General features: G+C 34.0%; 1 protein-coding gene and 1 long non-coding RNA gene across 2 annotated transcripts; both read left to right on the forward strand.

Annotated features, from left to right (window-relative positions):
• Positions 1 to 6,216: 6,216 nt before the first annotated feature.
• LOC128191554 (uncharacterized) lies at positions 6,217 to 22,325 on the forward strand. The gene is made up of 22 exons (XM_052863686.1): positions 6,217 to 6,295; positions 6,766 to 6,890; positions 7,670 to 7,903; positions 8,024 to 8,251; positions 8,556 to 8,595; positions 8,700 to 8,830; positions 8,955 to 9,194; positions 9,299 to 9,520; positions 9,638 to 9,674; positions 9,806 to 10,405; positions 10,834 to 11,074; positions 12,862 to 12,949; positions 18,405 to 18,497; positions 18,953 to 19,031; positions 19,311 to 19,385; positions 20,051 to 20,096; positions 20,280 to 20,424; positions 20,560 to 20,614; positions 20,818 to 20,984; positions 21,277 to 21,444; positions 21,725 to 21,781; positions 21,893 to 22,325. The coding sequence occupies exons 1-22, from the start codon at positions 6,217 to 6,219 to the stop codon at positions 21,980 to 21,982; spliced, it is 3,240 nt and encodes a 1,079-aa protein (XP_052719646.1). The 3' UTR covers positions 21,983 to 22,325.
• LOC128191555 (uncharacterized) lies at positions 17,332 to 18,277 on the forward strand. The gene is made up of 3 exons (XR_008244438.1): positions 17,332 to 17,343; positions 17,474 to 17,517; positions 18,190 to 18,277. It is a non-coding gene; the product is annotated as an uncharacterized LOC128191555 (long non-coding RNA).
• Positions 22,326 to 22,348: the final 23 nt, after the last annotated feature.

Below are 22,348 nucleotides of genomic sequence, written 5' to 3' on the forward strand. Positions count from 1 at the left end.
GGCAGGGTAATGTAAACTAACTACAACACGTTTTATTCAGTCGTTTACCGATTCATTCATTTCTATTACTGAAAATACCCCGGTTCATTTATGTGTCTGTTTTTGGATGTTTTCTCATACTTTACACTATACAAAAGTCATGTTTACTAATTTACCTGCACGTTACATATTAGGTTCACTTTACATAAATCATTCAAAAAATGATTTCGTCATGTTTAATCATATATGTTTTTATGATAACCATATGACAATATAATCTGCGCAAAGCTAAATAAAACCCGATGCTTCAACGATAATGCGATTAAGCTTCATATACTTCACATCTATTTTATAGAATATATATTTCTTTTTAATTTTATCCAATGAATTTGTTGCGTTGTTAATTTCTATTAATCAACTAACAACAAACACATTCATACAAACATATTCAGAATATATAACATGGCTCAGAATAGCATACCAATACAATGTTGGGTCCATACCAATCACGAATGTAATTTTGTATCGCACATACTGTTTTGCTATTTTATGCCTATATATACAGGCCTGTTATACCTATGTTTTAAATGTATTGAATTGGTTTATTTAAAAGTGAAAATGCTCAGAAGATGTTCATTACAATATGCTATCCATAATTAATGTATATCTACGGCATTTCATTTTTTTCAAAAAGTACTTCTTCTAAGACTTGTTCAGTGGTTCGTAAAGTACGATATTGAAATAGATAGGCATCAATAATTCCTGACCGTGTTGTGTTATATCATCACATCATACACATAAATATTGCAGTTCATTAACAAATATTTCCCTGTCTACTTAAAGTGCACAAATGCAGTGAAACAATATGCATGAAAATAGACAGTCAACGATATTGCATGGAAAACATCTTTAAATGAATTTTGAATTTTATAATTATTTTTTTTTTTTTACAGTTCGACAATTAGATATTTTCTGTATAAGTCTTTAACTCGTAATTCTTTAATATCAAATGGGTAGTAGGAGCAAGTCCCCCTGCATGCCTTTAGTCATAATCTAAGATAGGTAAGTCTTAGGTGAATCTTGCACAATCGTATTTTTAATAAATTTAATACATTACATTAGTTTAGATATCTCGATTGGTTTGAAAACTCCACACAAATAGATGGCAGTTAGCAGTGGCGTCGGAGGCAAACTAAAAAAACTAAAATGGGGGGGGGGGATGGTTTAGACTTTTTAGAAATCTTGACAAGCCAAAAAAAAAAAGCTAAGCCCCTCGCCCCCTAGACCCCCCCCCCCTTCGGTTCCGGCGCCTATGGTTAGCTTGATCATAATATGGGAGATAAATAAATATAGAATTCATCATAAATAAGCTATACACTTTTTAACAAGGTTATTCAAAGAATACTTTGTATCACTTTAATTCGATGGTTGAAACCGCGGCGGCAATTTGTTGCTTCTTTTGCTTTAATGTTGTTTTTTGGGGGGCTTTTTGGTGACCCAATCGCGGTTGTACTACGATTTCCTAAGGCGTCTGGCGTTGGCCAAACTGTCTTTATATTTGGACTGCAGATGAATCTGCATTGCCTGTGCATTTTTACATAATATAAGGTTCACAAATGAAAGATTTTTTACCCATGCAATGTACTAAAGTTGATTTAAATCTTTTTAAGCCTCTTCCGAAGAATCCGATGGCCTGGGAGAAGCGACATACTTAACATCCAAACATTCCGTTGGAACAAGTTTTCAAATTGGTCAAACAACTGTCAATATTGTCGCTGGGGATATCGTCCACCAACCAGTTTGTATTTTTAGATAGGCATGGTTTCGAACCAAATTTAAAATAAAGCGTAATATCATGATGAATTTCGATTTCCCGTCTTCTCAGTGCACCCATTAACAACTTTAGTCACAATGGGTTCATCTTTGATATACTGGGTATTTCCAATTTGATGTTAAATTGTTGGTTTCACTTTTGTTTGTGCTTGACAAACGTGATTTTGGAAGAACTTGGACTTGAAAAATTCATTCAACGACAAGTTTTGATGTGTTGGTTTTATAATTTTTTGATCACTTTATGTAGAATCCTAGTATTTCAAACAATCTTTGAATCATTATCGAAATCTGTGAATTTTCTTACTTTTTCCGTTCAATCATTAAGGTGGATGTAATTGTGAACAGTGCAAATCCCAATCTCGATCTGACCCAGGGGAGAGCATCGAGTTCCCTCCTCGCGGCGGCGGGGTCAAGGATCCAGAGGGAGTGTCAACAGAATTATCCCCGGGGACTCAGGCCGGGGGAAATCGCCGTAACGTCCGGGGGAAATTTACGCTGTACCGCAATCTATCATGGTGTTCTAACCAGATATTCATCGCAACGGGATGAAAAAGTAAGTGGACATGTCTGCTGTACAATTAGATATACGTTCCTTTTGGAAGGTACTTTAACACCAAATTCCCCTTACCCAGCATTACAGCCTCAAGTAGTTCGTGTTTTGTTGCGACGTCATGCACGTTGCATAAACATGTGGCTTACGTACGATAAAATGTTTTTCTATCATGCAATACCAATCGTTAAAACAAAAGCAACGTCAGCTGTAGACATTCGGAGTTTGAAAAAGTTTAACAATTTTTTAACAACATTTCTAGACATAACTTATGGGTCCTCCAAACACCTGGGAAAAGTTCCGCATACAAACCCGAACTTCTTAATTACTAGTACTTAAAGATATGGATTCATGAGAACATCTGTTCGACTTGAAAATGACCGAAAAAAAAAATTCATTTTGGGAGAAGAAATCAATTTTTAACAAGAGGCCCATAGGGCCACATCGCTCACCTGAGCAACAATGGGCGTTCAAAAGATATTGTGCCATATGGTCCCTCGGTAGAATAACAAAAAATAAATACTGTAAAGTATTCGAATTTTACACTTATTTTTGCATACACGTAATCTTTGACATTGTACCTTCATGAAATACTATTTTTTACCAGAATAAGAAAATCCTACGCAAGATATAAAACTAAACATTTGGTAGGGGTACACTTTCAAGTTGTTAACTTCCAATTCCCTATATTTTCGTTCTGGCCCCCCCCCCAACTTTGTAAAGCGATCAAAATATATGAGAGCATATAGGTACATTTTTTTCATCAACTACTTACTAGTTATTGTATTTTAAAAAAATATATAATGGTTATTGTATTTTATTTTAAAAATCCTACATGTATGGATGTGAAGAAGAAAATTGTACCTCAATGTGCTCAATTCCTCAAATTAAAAACATTCAAAAATTTAATTTGTCTTCTCCATTATAATTAAATTACTGTTATTTACCTCGCGTACAAACCGGGATAATTTTCCGCTGTGATATTTTCTTAGGAATAGCGATAATTACTTTATCCCCGCAACATAAATGTGTCAGAACTATGGAAACTGTTTTAAAGATGTCTTTTTTATTTACTCGTGTCTGAAAAACTATCAAAATAGATGTAGATTTCACATTTTTATTGTGTAAAGAGGGGGCCCCAGAGAGTAGGTATATAAAGAATATCATTCTTTTATTTTGTTTGTACAAGTATTTAACATACTCTAATTCATATAGAATTTCTAATGTTCAACCAAAATTTCAGCGTCAATCGTAGAATTATAAGCAAGATACAGAGCTCACAGTTTGCCTAGGTTTGAGTCATATTTTGTTCACATGAGTTTATTACATTCAGCTTTAAGATTTTCAACTTGGTATTTCCTATTTAGCATTTAAAATGGAAAAAAAGAATGGCCTCAGATTTTCAATTCTTTTATTCACTCAAGACCAGTTCACTGGTATTTAAGGTTCAAAAGCAGTTTATACAAATGTACACAAACACAGTCAAGGATCACATGTATAGCAGGAGTAATAATGACGAAAAAAGGTTAAGTTTACAATACAATAAGTTGTTAAAGTTGGTTTCTGGAAGAACAGACTTGGAAATTTTCTTAATAAATATTCAAATTGACAAATTTTTTACTTTTTTAATCTTTAGTTTTTAAGATCTGTGTACAAACATAGAATTGTGAGCAAATCTCTGTATCTTGCTTATAATTCGAAGCTTAACACTCAAATATGGTTAGTAAATAGAAATTGTAAACAATTAAACACAAGAAACATGCACTTTAACAAATAAAGAACACAATTTATTTTTTCGAAATGAATCATATATATACATGTATATACCTACATATTTCCGTCAGCGATATCAAACTCTATTTAAACTGAATAAACTCGAGAAAATGCCGAGCATCTCAACAAAACCTATTGCATTAATCTACCATTACGCAAAAGATAATGCCGAATTACCGATATCAGTTCTTTTTTGATACATACACACATACAGATTTTGCTTAATTTGCGCAGGTAAACAGTTATCTGTTTGATTTACCGAAGTCTCTGTTTGATTTGATACGTATAAATCACGAAATACAGACGATAGTTCCCAGGTTACAAAGCATAATTAATGAAAACGAAACGAAAATCAGAACAAGCTAACACCAACGTCATGTGTGAAAACTGTCAACGCATTGAAATATTTAGCCTCAATTTACTTCACAAAATCGGCACCAATATATTTTGCATGTTTCAAAAATTTCCCTTCATACGCGAACTGTTGCACAACAAGCAAATTCATCATAGTCAGATCGACCCTTTTTCTTATAATGTCATTGCTGCTTTAAACAAAGAACCTCGTTTTAGGAGTATGGAATACGAGTCTTGGTAAAATGGGTATGCAAACCGGGCCGTGGCAAAATAAAAGCCGGGGCAGATCGGCAATCGTCAATTCCAAATACGCATTATTTTGCAGCAATATTTACAGCGAATACAAATATACTGGTCCATCAAATATCCTGAAATTTTAATGAGATTGGCTGATTAATAACTGCCAATCTTTTGTTTTGCCCAGGCCAAGTCTTGCCTACCCATTTTACCGGATGCCGAACCCGAAGCTATTAAACTGATTGAAACACGCCTTTCCTTTATTATTATTTTCGTAATAACTCAGATTTGAAACAGAATTAGCCCTTAATTTTTGCAATTTATATTTTCCTTCCCATAAGGATAATTTATGCTAAACTACGTTGAATTGGACTCAGTAGTTCTTGAGAAGAAGATTATTAAAAATGCACCCCCCCCCCTTTTTCTTCAGTTTCAAGGTTTTCTCCGCTTTGAATACAGATCAGACTTTTATTTCTGCAATTTATATTCGCCCTCCCATAAGGATGCTTTGTGCCAAATTTGGTTGAAATTGGATAAGCGGTTTTAGAGAAGAAGTTCAAAATGTAAATAGTTTACAGACGGACGGACAGACAGACAGACGGACAGACGGACGAGGGACAAAATGTGATCAGAATAGCTCACTTGAGCTTTCAGCTCAGGTGAGCTAAAGATTGAACTATTATTCATGGAAATAAAAGTCCTTGCGTTATTCGAACTCGAGACCTGCAGATCGGTAATTTGAATTTTTACCCATTGCCCCACAGAGATAGACAATAAAATTTGGCAATATAAACTGTTTGATGTGCAATGCGTTCAAATCGCCATGTTGTGACGTACTGTCCTAAAAGGTAGAAGTCACGGGGTGTCAAGGATCCTTAACTCACTCTGCCGACATCAAATATCCGCCATTGTGATGTCAATAGACCCCTTCACAATAACTGCGGTGCTGCTCTCTTGCAGGGCAAAATGATATACTTAAAGTTTGCCGAATTTCAGTAGGTAGATAATAAATGACGTAAATGAAACAACTGACGTTACGTCATATTTCACAAAACCATGTCATTTTGCCCTGCAAAAGAGCAGTTACCGTGAAGGGGTTAATTATTCCGACAAAATTAATTTGACTTAAAACCGTAAATCATACCAGAAAAATTTCTTGACAACAAAACAGAGGAAGCAAAATTTTGTAAAATGATTTTGCTTTTAAAATTGAATTTGCTTGTAGATTGAGTATCAACTCAAAATTGTACATTAAGATGGTATGACTGTATGCATTCATGAAATTTAAAGGGTGTGCCCTATCGTTCTTGAATCAAATTAAAGCATAACTAGATTGTTTTTATATTAATTTGATTGCAGTTGTTGAGTGATTTGGTTTCTGAATGCCTGGATCAAGCTGATACAGACGGTTACCATTCTATCGCCTTCCCACCGTTTGGGACCGGATACCTTTCTTATCCAACACCACGGGTCGCTGATATAATGTTAGAATGTATAGAAGATTTCACGTCACGAACATTGACAACTGTCTATATCGTCATCTACTCACAAGAAAGCAGTTGTTTTCAGGTAAACCGTCAATTTAAAGTTTCGTTTCTGTTATGTCTCCTGCAATTCTTATAAATCGGTATAAAAGAATCTAGGCCGTTATTAGAATTTTAACTTTTAAAAGAACAATGTCACAGTGACAAAGTCTGGTATAAATCCACTTCATATGATAAATTCTTCTCAAATTAATTGATTTTAGAATCATTGCTTTTATTACTTAAAAAGTTCATAACTTTTGCACATTATACATGTAAATTACGCATGGAAATTGAACCCTTTACTGCTTCATCTTTTTAATACTATATGAATACAACGTAGAACGTTTCTCTATTATCGTAAACAGGACTTTCTTAACGCTGCAAGTAAATGTTCATCATCTGCCCCATTACAGAGTAAGTATCACATTTATCTATATTTTCTTTGTACGCATGACCATGAAATTCCATTTCATAAGGCATGGAACATCCCGGTTTTACTTCAATAACACACAGGTGTAGGCTGGTCAGCGTCACGTAGTCACCCACCAATAGCCAGTGGTTCTGGGGGTAGCGCTAGCAGTGTACGGATCGGAGCCATAAATGTACGAGTGGTAATTGGTGCCCTGAACCAGATAAGCGTAAGTTTATATATGTGGTGGTATCATAAAACCAGACAGTGTTAAGATGCGTTAAATCTTTCGTTCCAATATTTATCAGGAAAAAAAGATTAATGTTTTGGTTTGGTTGGTAACGTAATGCCCCATCACACATTCACGGATTAAATGCCGGATTAGCTACGGAAGCGATCCGGAATCATTCGTGGCGATATGTATTGACCCGTGGCTTTTCCGTCTGTTATCGTATCCAAACGTAGCAATACTTGTATAGCTGCGACAATTTTTGAACATGTTCAAAATTCCACTACGGATGAAACCACCGTAGTACTTCCTTAGAAAAACTTACTAAACCGTTTTAGCACGTAGAAGTCCGTTTTAACTCCGTATAAATCCGTAGTAATTCGTATGTATCAATTTGTATCCATTCCGTAGTGCATCCGTACTAACTCCGTATCATTAGATTTTCCGGTGTCAACCGTGGAAAATATTCCGTAGTAGAACCTAGGAGTTGATCTGTGAATGTGTGACTGGGACATTATTAATTTTGATTTTCCGGTGTCAACCGTGGAAAATATTCCGTAGTAGAACCGTGGAGTTGATCCGTGAATGTGTGACTGGGGCATTAAGCTTTCTCAAATACAACATGCAGATTTTTAAACGAAACATTAGTCATATTATAGTGGCATCCTCATCTCTCGCCATTCTTTCTGTAAATTATGTTACTGGAGCAAATTTTCTTGAAGCCACTTGCAAGAGATGCATTCATGGTTTGATGAACAACATTTGCATCTTACATTCAGGCTGATGTATTGGCCCATTGTGCTCCAAAGGATCTTCAGCTCAGCTCTGGTGCCTTGTCGCGGGTTTTACTAAATGACGCTGGACCTGGACTTCAGCATGAACTTAGCAGTGTTGCAAGGAACGGAATCGATTATGGTTCAGTTGTCACTACCCAAGGACACAATTTAAAGTGCAAATACGTGCTTCATGGTTCACTGCCCAAGTGGGGAACTTCCTCTCCAGATCCTTTGAAAGTTTGTTACTGCTACCCTACACTCCATAAGTGAAAGCAATGTTAATGAATTTTAATTTTTAAAGTCTTTTACTTCAAATGCTTTAAAAAGCAAACTAAACCAAGATATATATACTTATAGTGTCTAGAACAATTTGTGTCCGGATGTTTGGAAACTGCAAACTTCAACTCCATGAGATCAATTGCATTTCCTACCCTCGGCATCGGTGCTTTAGGGTACCCAACAAAGGCAGCCGTTCAGGGAATGGTCCAGAGCATTAAACGATTCGCTCACAAACATCAGGCGTTCCTCACAGACATCTCGATTGTAGTCTTTAGTGGAAGCGGCGACTGTGCGACCGTACAATATGTATGTGGACAGATGCAGTACTACTCTTTCCTTGCATGATATTCCTTATAGAATATTAAGTAGTAACATTATCATGATTATACGCCAAATAAGGTAGTTGTAGCACTACTCTTTCACTTTCGTCTGTTAAATGAAAGGTATTAACTGCCTCTATTTTTCTATTTTCTTTGTATGTCTATCAAAATGTCAGTTTTACCGCATTTTAATCTTAAAATTCAAGAAAAAATTTTGGGTTCAAAAGACACATAATTAAAAAATAAACATGGTAATTCAAGTACAGTCAAGCATCTGAAAACTGTTACAGGAATTATCAAAGGAGCTTGGAATTAGCATGGGTGCATCAGGTTAGTGAAAATTAATGATAATCCTTAAACCAAAAAAATTATCCATTCAGTTCCAAACTGTAGAATCGATCTGATATCAGTAATATATATATATTATTTTTTAATCAACCAAGGGTCAATATCTCATAACCCACCACCGAGTTCTTCTTCACAAGGGACGTCACGGACAGTGGCAGGTGGATCCATCAACAGAATCCCAGTCAATGTCGTAGTAGGAAGTCTATCGAATCAAAATGTACGACATCAGCCTACATGTCACTTGACAATTTCATGAGTATAATAATGAGCATTGGCGTTTAGTTTCATAAATGCAGAATGTATTTTCTATCAAACTGGATTCTTTTTTTGTGAATTTGAAGGTTGACGTCATCGTGAACAGCGTCGGCCAGGACCTGGCCATGACTTCCGGTTCTTGTTCTGCCATTGTAGCAGCTGCCGGTCCCAATCTTGCTAAGGAGTTACTTCAGAATAATACCAGCCTTCCTTACGGAAAAGTCGCAGTTACCAAGGGTTACAACCTAAAATGTGCTGAGGTTTTCCATGGGGCTTTGCTATCATGGTATTCCAAAGGCGCTGGTAGCACGAATCAGCCAGATATTGTAAGCTTCCACAAATAGCATGTTCAGTGCAAAAAAAATTCATATATTGTACATATACTATTAAATATAGTTCTATTTAAACTAAATGGTCCATGATTATTCAGGTTCTTGAAGAGTTTGTCTATAAATGCTTGGAAAAGGCAATGTCAAAAGGACACAAAACAATCGCTTTCCCAGCTTTGGGTGCCGGAAATCTCAAATTTCCACTGAATGTAGCAGCTGCGTGCATGGTGGCTGGCATAGTAAAGTTTTCCAAGAAATACAGCATTGCTGAAGTTCGAATCGTGTTGTACGGTGGGAGCCCAGACTTACGTCAGCTGGAAAAGGTTTTTAGTATTTCAAGTCATTTTACATTGTATTTCTACATTTTATGACTGTTGTCTCTATGCACTTGAAAAAAAAATCATATAAATGATTTTTTGTTAAAATTGTTCGTATATTAGGAGTATAAAGATGAAATATCACATCCAGGAAGAAAAGGTAAATAATTGTTTTGCATATATATATTGACAATTTTTTCAAATTTTTATGAACATAAATTTTTTTAACTTGAATATTCAAAGTGTTGAATGGGGATATTTTGATAAATGGGTCTTAACGCATCTCTGCAGTGAACCCTGTTGGACACCCAGTCCCCCACAGACAGTCTCACCAGTACGCCGAACCCCCTCGTGGCACACAAGACTGGTTGTCCTGGAAATATCGCGAGGAACTGAGAACACCAAAATACTGGACAAAATACACTCACAGGAATACTCTGAAGGACTGGAATCTAGACGTAAGGACACATTTTCATTCGTTACAACCTGTGGATCAAGTTGTGTCTAATTCGATAGCGGCAGCCTTCAAAAGCACGATGGGTACGCACACTATCAAAAGTATTCAAAGAGTGGAGAATGTCGACCTGTTTCAGAAATACGCAGAAGAATGTCAGAGGTTATTCCGGAAAGCCTACGTTGAAGGAAACTTTGTTCCATTGGATAAGATAAAGTCCTCACAAGGACCCGTAAAGGTAATGAAAAGGTTAGATCCTTCAATGACACAGCACACCTATCCGGAAATCAACGAGTATTACTTTTTCCACGGCACGAATGCCCAGCATGTTGATGCTATTTGTTCTCAAGGATTGGACAGTAGGTTGGCCAACTCTGGGAGAGTTGGGAGTGGTGTGTATGGGGCGGAAGTGGCCTCCAAGTCCGCTGGCTACGTTGGTAAGCGTCAATTTACTTATATTTTCCAAACTTTTTTTCAAAATTATAATCATGAAAACATAAGTCAAATATTCCTTTAAATAACCCGCTGGCCCGAGTGCGGATTGTGTTTGCAATGACGGCAAAATGGAGCAAAGTTCATAAAAATCTATACTAGTACGTGTAATACATTTTTGGGGGGTAATTTTGCAAAGATGGAAGAGCAGTGTAAATATGAGAGTGTTTGCTTTTATATTATTTTATAATGAGCCATTTCATGCTGTCAACTTTTTAAATTCTTAATCAAATGACACGTGTGTACAGTTCGATATTCCACAAACATCTTATACATGTATAAGCTATAAAATTGTTGAGATATATACACAATTAAAAGATAATTTCAAATCGTAATATAAAACATACAATATACCAAAATATTGTTTTCCTAGGTCCAAACAGTAAAGGGGAATGTCCCATGTTCCTCATCAGAATGTGTCTTGGCGATGTATACTTGACTGGACAAGGAGGTAATTTCAAAAGACCGCCAACTAAGACAAATTCGAGCAAGGGTGGAGGAACCCAGCAAGATATGTACGACAGTGTAATGGCCAATGGTGGAAGCTTCTCGGACAGAGAGTTTGTGGTGTACGACAGAAATCAGGCCTACCCAGAGTACCTTATTTGGTATAAGTAGAATCTTAGAAAACTTGGAAGAAAGATCCCGATACCAGAAATGCACATTGCTAACTCAGCTCAGTGAATATAAGAGTGGACAGATTCAACTTTGATATTTGTTATATACAATTGGATGTATTTTCAATGGGTTACCTTTTGAACTGTTTTTTACAAGGAATATCTAATAAAGAAACAAATTTTCAAAATGAATTACGAACAAACAACAAATCCAATATTCAATTTTAGGTTTTGTACAAAGTATATTGTTAATTCTTTTTTGTACAACTATATATTTATATTTTAACATATGTTGAAACAATAAAGACTTCTTTTAAAGCTCTAATGAATTATTAGGTGACCTTAATCGAAGTTAAAAAAAAAAAAAAACGTTCAACATATAAGGGAACTTATTTCCATCCTTCAATACTTTTAGTTATATATTACATGTATCTTCCTGCTTATTAATGAAAATTGGTTCAAACTTGGTCACAATAATACATGTACGTTCTCTCCTGATACCAATGAGAAATACACTAAAAACAATTAATGTATGTGTTTATTAAAATGATAAAAAGCACCAAACAACATATATCATGTATATCAAATGTAAGATTAAAATCTGCTTCCAATTAGGTAAATGGTGTTACAAATAAATTTCAAAAATCAAAAGTATAGTACATTAATTATCATTGTTTCTAAATCATTTGGCCTAAAATTTCTACTGTCTCTTCAAAACAAAAATTCAACTTCAAGTTTCTTCCGTTTTTCGAGTTGTGGATTTATGTATAAATATTAATCTGGCATAATATCAAAATGCAATGAGATGCAGTAATGGAATGGTATTACTGTGAATTCTCCTCCAGGATACCCAAGTAAGCCAATCTGTCAAAATACAAGATATAACTTGTACATTGTATAAGTATCTTATGAAGACAAAGAGATACAACATATCCATTGAAAATTTTAAAAAAAATATCACATATCTGTTATTGAAACATGGCAACATCTGATATACAATGTACTTTTGTTAACTAAGTTTCCATATAAGATTGAATAACCTATCATATGAAACCACAATCAGTCTCAAATTTATACAAGACTTGGGGTTTCTGTATACAGTCATGCATTTGACTAAAATGTATAGCTTAATCTAAATCATATGTAATTCACTCAATGAAGCATTATTTAGGTTTCATCTCCAATCACATTTTAGTATACAAAGGGTACCAAAATGCATGTTGTATGTAACACAGAGAATATAGATATAATACTGGTATATTATAAGTTTTGATACAAAATTGAATAAAATAGAAATGTTGCACCGAAAAAGCAAATAATCCTGCATGTATATTTAATTCGAATTTCATTGGAGTACCGTAGTCGCCCTTTAAAATTATTTTCAATTTGTCATGAGTAGTTTCCCTTTAAAATGATGTCTATTAGTTGGGTCTAGAGCAGAATATATTGGCAGAGTCGAAATTTGTTCACACCTCTGAAGTGGAAAGGGGATTAACATTCAAAATTGCATGTAATTGCAACAAAACATTGAAAGTGAACAACTGCAAGGGTGCAACAAGGAATTTCAAAGAGTATATGAAAGGCGAGAATGAGAGTTTGCAGTTTTAAACACCCATAACCCTTATGTTCAGGGATAATATCATTATGGTATACATATCATTGAGTACATATATGTTTTATTTAGATTTCGTCTTTCAATATGGTTTTCTTTTTCACAAACCTTTTTTTGATAATGAAAACTAAACTGCTCCTATAAATTTGACCTCCTTTCCAGTTTTTTGGAGCTCTGCCAACAACTCATCTGAGGTCATGGACGATGTCACAGTGACCTTCTGGTTTTCTACGCTAGTTTCCACATTTGTCACTTTGTCTGTAAACACAAAAGAAAATGAATTCCTTTATATTCCATACCACGTTTTTTAGATATCTTACAATAATTTACGATATTGAGTTTGCACTGTGACGTACATGCATGTACAGTATAGACAAGTAGATGGAAAATAATGAAAATCCTTTACTGTCAAATCTTAATGAACAAGGCATATAGTAAATAAATGATCACTTGAACTAAAATATGCAATGTTAGGATTCTGAATTCTGATAATTTTAATACAAAGAAGATATCATAGAGGATTTAATTTTTACAATAATAGTTATAATGAAATATATACATGCAGTATAATTTCATCATAGTGATGGAAAATGATAGCAGTTATTTCCTGGTAATTCTCCATTGTTTAGTTAAATTAGAACAAGGAACAAAACATGAAATACTCTCTCTCTTATATTGTACTACATAACCTGCATTATGAATTTTTTCTTTCACCACCTTCATATCCGACATGAATCGCCAAAGAAGCATTGAATTGTTGAAATACTTATATACGTATATATGCATGTAATTTTGATGGGTGAATGGTGAAAATTTAGAACATCATCGCTGCACCAAACCGTGTGAAAAAAATAAAACAATGAGTTGTCTGTGTATTTTATTCACTAATTAAAAGTGCATGCAAGTATATTCCTATGGAAAACAAGTGAGATTTATACTTGGGCTTTCATGCCCTAGAAATTGGGTGCACAAATGACTGCATGCCCTTTTTGTCCCTCTGTTTATCTATCCCATCTACCTCTGCATATATTTTCTACATGTTCTAGTTTTCTAATCTTTTTTTTTTTTTCATTTTAAATGATGTTGTTTAATCTCTGCATGGTAAACAGTGTGATGGCAGAATTTGTTCAGATTTGCATTTTTTTTACATTAATTAATCATTTTGACATTTGTTTTCCATGTAATCTGCAAAAAATCTTTTCACCATTTCATGTAATCCTCATACTTCAGAGAATCAAATTATATCTATAACTTTTCTTTTCAAAATGCATATAACATGAACATGATAGGTTAAACTACCAGTGATGTCTGCAAGGCATGGAATGGAAAGAATGTTTAATTTATCTAATATGAAACACCGGTCATATAAAATATTTTGTTACATCCTGTAACATATTTTATGACTCTTGTAAAAGTAAAGGATATAGGATGTCAGCGCAAATTGCACTATTTCTCTCATTTTTTTTATTAATACTAGATAACATGTAACTCAATCTGCAGCAATGGCTGGAAATTTAGTTCATTTTAAGCCTTCTGGCATAAAATTATTTCCCATCTCCCAACAATTCTGAATCTTTCAATCTTTTAAGATATGTAAAGAAAGGGGCAAACTGTTTGAATGTGAACTAGCCCCAGTTTCATGAAAATAATTTAAACATACATGTGCATGTACATTCCTCCTCATGGATTAAGAAACTTTTAACAGTGAGCTCTGCACAATTAAATTTAAATAAATTTAATTCTAATATGGGTACAAGGAGCTCGGTCTTAACAGACTTAGCTTATCTTTATTCTGGAGTCCTCCAGACATGCCTATCATTAATGTCATTCTATCTTGAAATAAAGCAAGTTTTTTTTTTCCTTTTACAAGTATACACATGTATGGAATAAAATTAATTTCTGCATGAACAACTGTTTTAAATGTTACAATTCACAGTTTTCCAAACAAAATTGAGTCACCTCCAATGAAGTGAAATACTTGGTACCAGTAGAGCTGTACATAGGATAATTTCCTCAGTTCACAGCAACAAGAATATTTTTGTCTTGATGCAATCTTATCTATACATTAAAATGGATTTTTAGTGGATATAAAATGGGAATTTTATCAAACTGTATCTTGAATATATTACACTGTGAAAATTGTATAATTTCTCTCTCTCTCTCTCTCTCTCTCTCTCTCTCTCTCTCTGTGCAGCTAATTAAAGTTTGCAAAAAAAAATGCAATACAGAATTCAGTGCTGTACATAACATAACTTTGCACAACAAAACATCCTACAATCACAAGTTCAAACACATGCATTGCCATGCTAACAAAATAAAGAATGTGCCTTTAAGTTAGCCTGTATAACTCTGCACCAGGTACCATAAAATGCTGCCATGCCATCACAATTTCACAGAACACATCCTTGTGCAGGCATAACTTTGCTCTGTGACTGTCACAAGAATAACTGACACACCTTCACTTAAGACCGCGGAACATTAACTGGCAAGATTGGAAATGTACAACTTATGTCAATTTCACCTGTTGCAGTCAAAACATTTGAAATGGTCGGGAACAAATTAATGCGGATGCTTGAGAAAACATTGGATTAAAACTGCAGTTATAGGATGTGTATTTTCAATCCACCTCAGCATTTCTAAAACTATTGAAAAAATAATATTTGGTATCAACAAAGCCATTGTTAAACATTTTATTTAATCAATAAATATATAATTAGCAAATATGGGAAGATCCCACTTTGGGAGTGATTATAATCAGGAAAGCATCGTCTGATGACTTCAGAGAATCAGTCATACATGTACATTGTAACAAGTCTGAAATCAAGTGGGGCCATTGTTGAATCTGGGTTTATTCCCCAAGGGGAATAATTCAAATTCGGGTGAATAATTTCAAATTTTATCCAGATAAAAACTATTTCTAAAGTTAATGTATATGAATAGATATGATATGCGCGTTCATTGTTTAACTAGCTAAATACGAACTTGTGACGACTGATTTTTTAAAGTCACCGGACAAAGCTTTGCCTTGCATATGATATCTCCCAAATTAGGATCTTCTCATATTTGCTTATTATATACTTACATGTATTGATAACATAGAATGTTTATCAATCACCTTGCTGATACTAAAATTTTTTCGATCGCTTTAAGTCATATACTTTAACAAGGTAGAAACGCTGAGGTGGATTGAAAAACACTTTCTATCACTACAGTTTCAATCCAATGTTTTCTCAGACGTCCGGTTCAATTTGTCCTCGCCTATTTCAAATGTTTTGCCTGTAACCGGTGAAATTGACATAAGCTGTATATTTCCAATCTTGCCAGTCAAGTTCTGCGGTCTTAACACACCCTATACCTATCTAAATTTTGGAAATTACCACAGCATAAAGTATTCTAGAGCTAAAATAAAAAGATCATCCTCACTCCTGATACATATGTGTGTAAGGACAATCCTCTCCCCCCCACGCTGATGCATGTGTGTATACATTCATATGTTTGTATGTGTGCTTGCATATTTCACAAAGTTAACATGAATAATACAAGAGGGCATAGTAGAATCACCTTATTTGAGTATTTTTAAATCAATTAAGTAAATTCACCTTATTTTTCAATGAATTTTATTAAAAACAATAAAATACTTTCTTTGGTGGTTAATGGAAGGTGAAAAGCATTACAGGAACTGATGCCAGAGGGGAAATGATTTTTTATCTGCAATGATAGCTAATTCATCACCACAAGAAACTACCAAAAATCATTTTAATTGTTTACATTTACCTCTCTGTGAACATTTCTTTACATTATTCAATAAAGTGAGTAAAAATTTGTAATTAATAATTAAAGAATGGCAAATTATTCAATTAATGGATCATATTCTAGCTACACCTCTTTGTAAGTCTTATGTCAGTCACTGTTAGACAGCACTTCAAGATAGCTTTTTTGAATGATCACAAAAGAATTTATGCACAGTCTTTCTTAAAACTTAGGAATATATAAAAAAATGAAACAAATACCATTTCACAATAATTGGTACACATCATTGAAAATTAATGCCAAGTTTATCATGTTTATATTTATATGTGAGGAAATATTATCAATGTAAATTTGCTATAGAAGCAACCCTCACGGATTTAAAAATCTCACTTTTATTTTATGACCTTTGTAAATTACAACAATTTATAACAAAAGTTTATACCCAATCAGAAAAGTTTATAACAAAAACTTGCACATGACTATAACATACCCCCAAGCTTGCCCAGCACTCTCTTGGCGGCCCCTGCACACCCTTCGCAAGTCATCGCCATCTGAAACTCGTACGTCTGAAACAATACCCCAGCTGTTTTGTTAAATCATATCAACAATATATAAGTACAAATTGGTTCATCTCCATTCTAAACGGTAAAGGTATATCACAAAACGTTACACACCTGCGACATCTTTGTTGATCCTCAACCTACGTGTTTTCACCGTAAACTGTCGTTCGTCATCAGCAAGAACGTTAACTCTGTTCCTACTTTCACTTTCTCTATGTCACGAGTTTTGTTTTGTTTATTTTCCTGTTTTCGCGTTTTTATCAGTTTGTGATTACACGATGTGGATACCGGTGGTCTTGTCGCTTTCTGTTGTATTTTGGGTGGGGAACTGTCAATTTCCACCGGTAATTGCTTTTACATTGTTAATTATCAACAATTGTGATTGAAAAACAGTGTAATATGTAACTTATAAACACAGTTACAATTATATTACAATATAAGACAAATTTTGTTTCAATTATGTTCATATTTCAGTTTAATGAGACCTGTGTTTCCAATGCATATCCGCCAAATAAAACGTAAGTATTGAATTTTTAAGTATCCACAATATTTTACCAAGACGAGATTTCTAATTTTTAACTGTATATAAGAAGACAATGGTCATAAGATTTATTTGTGTGTAACAACATTAGAAGATCAAGTTGACAATTCAGTTAGAGATTACCTATTAACCTGATTTTGTTATGTTGATAAAGCTATCCATGTGGTTGAAGAATCCATTGTTATCAATGCAATACACACTGTCATTATCATGCAGACATAGAGTATTGATAATGACACCGGCTAGACTGTATTGGTACAAGGAGAGCTGTTATCTGTTGGCTTCAGTGTTGAGCAAAGACAGTCAGATATATGATATACATGTAATCATTGAATTAATGAAGACTACAACCCCCCACCCCCCCCCCCCCCCCCAGTACTTAAAATTTAAACTGATATCAAATGGCAGTTGTGTAATTTGATTATCATGAAATAATTAATCTTAACACCCTGCAGTTAAATAATGTTTTGTGAAGTTTCAATTTCCCCTTAACACTTCTTTATCATATTCATGTGATTGCCTGCATGAGTATGGGTGGGATTTATTTCCTTATACGTATCCTTTAGTGTAAACAAGCCAATTTAGAGACAACTTTCATGCAATGTTTTAAATGGTGTTTTTTCACATTGTTAATGTGCTGTTCATGCAGAAATGCAGTTCCTTGGTACACTATTAACCTAGACTTACCACCAAAGCAAAGATGGACTCAAGTTGGCCAAGAGAAGAAAGCAGGGGTATGCATGAATATATTTTAAAAAATTTAGATGTTTTACATCAAAATTTCATTAAATGCAAAGCAAACCAAATTACCAAATATTCAACATAGGTTACAATATTGTGTGCATACATGAATCTACATTGTAGATAAAGAAACTGCTGGTTTCCTTCATTGATTTTGCCAAAGCATGGAGTGAGAATGCCACAGGGAAAGTGGTCGATTTCCTTATCAATGAAGGGGTATGTGGATGTTAAACTGGCCCTAACATTGATACATTTAGATATATACACTCTAGCTGGTACTGCACCTATATTATCTTATTGATTTTAGTTTAAATTGATTGATTATTTAAAGAAATGGATTTTTCCCATGATTCAGTAATATAATTCCGTCCCCATACAGTGCCATACTTATACTTTTATACACCAGGTATTATTTGTAAAGTATGAGTGCCCTTTTTTGCCTTTTAAAGTTTGCTTTGTAGTCTTTAAGTTTTATAAAATATCTTATATAAGTCTACTGTCCAGCTTGAACGTGTGTTATGTGTGGACTTGCAACATGTGCAACAGCAGGATCAAATGCGATTCTTAGACTAATACATGAAAACATGTGTAGAAAACCCTAAATTCACATTTTTTATAATATTATACATTTAGTTCTGATGAAATAATCATAGTGGTAAAAAATTTTTTAGGGCAAAATAGACGATACTCTCCCCCAGCCTTATGCAGATGAAATGAGGGGGTTGGCTGAAGCGACAGGGATACCACTTGGTATGCTTTAGATACGGTATATGCTTTGTGAATACAGTGAATTTGCCTGCTGGTAGATCTAGTTTGATACATGATCAAATCATCTGAGAAGTCCTTTGGGCTTCACAGGATTTGATCAGGTGATTAACCAAGTTCATATCCCTGTGACCTTTTTAACATACATGTATTTTTCATTTTTTAACAAAATTTCTTCAGAGGTGAATATAGTTCTCAACATGTATCAGGTACACAAGTTCAAGTTCTTCAATATTCAATGCATGTTTATTTTCATTTTTCCAGGAGAAATAGTGCTGTACAACATTTTCTATGAACTTTTCACTGTGTGTACCTCCATCGTAGCAGAAGATCCATCTGGTGTGTACAGTATACTTTATGCTTCTATGATGTGTTCAGTACTGGTATCTTTGTAAAAATGATTGAGATTTTATGAAAAATGGGGAGGAGGGCTGTTTACTAGCTAGTATTTATGCTACTGCAATTTCCTCAATTCTAAATATCATAGCAATGCAATTATTTCCTAGATATAAGAGGAAATAATTTTTTTGCTGTGAGTTAGGTTTTTTTTTTTACCACGATATAAAGTATTTTGGGATTGTTAACAGTTTTTAAAGCAATATAAGGTGTAGGATTTAGAATTTTATTTTGCTGCAAAAAGCTGCTAGTATGAGAAGTCTGCATATAAAATAAACTTTTATGAAAAGTAAGACTTGAAAAAACATAATTTTTTGTCAGAAGAAAAATTTCTCTTTTAAGGAATATATAGCAGATCAATTTAAATTTGTACAGGATAAAATAATTCAGTTTTGCTCCAATTAAGGCTTCTCAATGGCTTTTCCCACGAAAATATGGCAAACAGAAATTTAAAAAACATATATTTTTTGTCATTTTAGTAGAAAATACCGGTAACATTTTTGTAAAAAAAAAATAAGCATGAAAATCACAGCTCATATTGCTTTATAAAGACTTTTGCAAAGATTTTTAATGCTTTTACCTTAATTTTCTTTTTATCACTTTGACAGGAAAACTTTTCCATGTACGAAATCTGGATTTTGGTCTATTTTTGGGGTAAGTACATGTACAGCGTATTATGGAAGTTGAAACAAATTTCAGACCCCCCCCCCAAAAAAAAAAAAAAATGGAGGAACTACAAGACTTATTGTTACATAAAAATATTATGTATCATCTACTCTGAAATCCAACAAAGGGAAAAAAACTCTTGCTTCTTCAGACATTGAATTTTCTCTCTAGATGGGATGTTAAAACTAAGACATGGGAAATAACGGATGCCCTGCGTCCTACTGTGGTTAACTTGGATTTCCAGAAGGGAGGAAAAACTGTCTTCAAATCTGTGAACTTTGCAGGATACATTGGTATCCTTACAGCTGTGAAACCAGTAAGATTTAGAATTTGTCTAAGGTCTGATATTTGCCTTTTAGTCTTGTATGAGAACAGGTCAATTTTTACATACATCAATTTGAATTATTTGCTGTGAGAACCTTGCTCATTTTGTTGCTTGGGTATTTGATAGGGAATGTTCACACTAACAATGAATGAAAGATTCAACATGGATGGTGGATACATAGGTAAGCCAATGTTTAATTAACATTGTTTTGACTTTATCAATTTGCATTTGAAAAAGGGGAAAATATATCGTAATTGAAAGATATCTTCAAGTTTAATAAATGAAGCATGGAAAGATTCCTCTGAAAAAACTGATAATCATTAAGTGTATATTTGAAATTTTAAGAAAGACCTCAGAATCTCTGTCTCTTTCTCCATCATGTAGGTGTACTTGAGTGGATTCTGGGGATCAGGACAGGGAAGTGGATGGGTTTCCTGACCAGAGAGACAATGGAAAAAGCTGGCTCCTACCAAGAGGCTGTAGCCATGTTGTCCCAGACAGAAATGCTGGCTCCTGCATATTTCATCGTTGGAGGCAATAAGTCAGGAGAGGTATCCACCATTAACTTTTAATACACACTGAATACCGGTAACCGTTAAGGTTAGATTCATAAAGGAAAGAAAGGAGAAATGAACAGGACATTTTTAAAGAGGAAATTAAAGATGAATAATTTCAAAAGAATATAGGCAGGAAAAACGCTAAGTATTGATCATTCAAAAGAATTTTAGGAAAATGATTTCTATAGTGAAATTTCATCCATTTTATGATTTGATCATTGGTTTTATATATTTTTATTCTAAAGAGCATGATGATTTTTTTGTGGAATGCATTTCTTTTATCTAGGGCTGTGTGATCACCAGGTCTCGTGAGAAAGCTATTGATGTGTGGAGGATGGATCAAGCAAATAACTGGTACATCCTGGAGACAAATTACGACCATTGGGAAAATCCCCTCTTCTTGGATGACCGCAGAACTCCAGCTCACAAGTGTATGCAGAAAACTACCTCCAAGGTTTGTATACACATACCTTATCGTATATGTCACAAAGATATATTGTTTTCTGTCAAATGACTATTTATCAATTTATAATGTAAACAAAATTTGTATGTAGATATGGTACAGATGAAATTTGATATAAATATTTTAACTAAATGCTTTTCTTTAACCATTTGGATCTCATAATTGAGTGGTTTAATGATTTCTTTTCATGTATCTGCAGTTCTGTATAGATTTATAATATGCAAACAATTCAACAGAGACCTAATTGCCCTTGTTTTATTGTTCTTTTCAGAATGTGTCAATCAAAGGACTGTTTAATGTATTGTCCTCAAAACCTGTTTTAAATAAGGTACACCTTTCAACCAATTCATTGACGGACCATCCATAAAAGAAATTCTTGATCCCGATTTTTTGTTCAAACAAATGAATATTTACATGTTTTCTGTTTATTTCTGTCCAGTTGACGACTTACTCTGCACTGATGCAGGTGAACTCGGGACATCTGGAGAGCTGGTTACAGTACTGTCCAGATCCATGTCAGCCATTTTAAATCCTGACACCGGAAGTCAGAAGCAGACGACATGCATTCCAAGCAATTACTGTGATATTTGTAAACAGTGTATTCAAACACACACAATACTCATACAAGGTGTATATATAAGATCCAATCATTACAATTAATGCACTTATATTGATTATTACATGTAGAGATACCTAAATGTGGCATATATGGGTGGTTGTGTCTTCCTTATTTGTTTAAGGATTGTATGAATGACTTGCAATATTTTTGTTGATTATTTTAAGTTATTTGAATACTTACACAGTAATAGGTGAATATGTTGTATGATTATAATTATTTTTTGATCTGATTAAACTACATGTATGATATGAAATTTTGTCTGTTTAGAATATGTAC

This window comes from Crassostrea angulata, chromosome 7 (assembly GCF_025612915.1).
Source record: "Crassostrea angulata isolate pt1a10 chromosome 7, ASM2561291v2, whole genome shotgun sequence".
Taxonomy (NCBI): domain Eukaryota; kingdom Metazoa; phylum Mollusca; class Bivalvia; order Ostreida; family Ostreidae; genus Magallana; species Magallana angulata.

Bases quoted from the DNA above. Each gene is read 5' to 3' on its own strand.
- LOC128191554 (XM_052863686.1), top strand. From the start codon at position 6,217: ATGTATAGAAGATTTCACGTCACGAACATTGACAACTGTCTATATCGT. The intron at 10,406-10,833 runs GTAAGCGTCAAT...TTGTTTTCCTAG, and splicing joins CAAGTCCGCTGGCTACGTTG to GTCCAAACAGTAAAGGGGAA. The intron at 21,445-21,724 runs GTTTGTATACAC...TGTTCTTTTCAG, and splicing joins TGCAGAAAACTACCTCCAAG to AATGTGTCAATCAAAGGACT.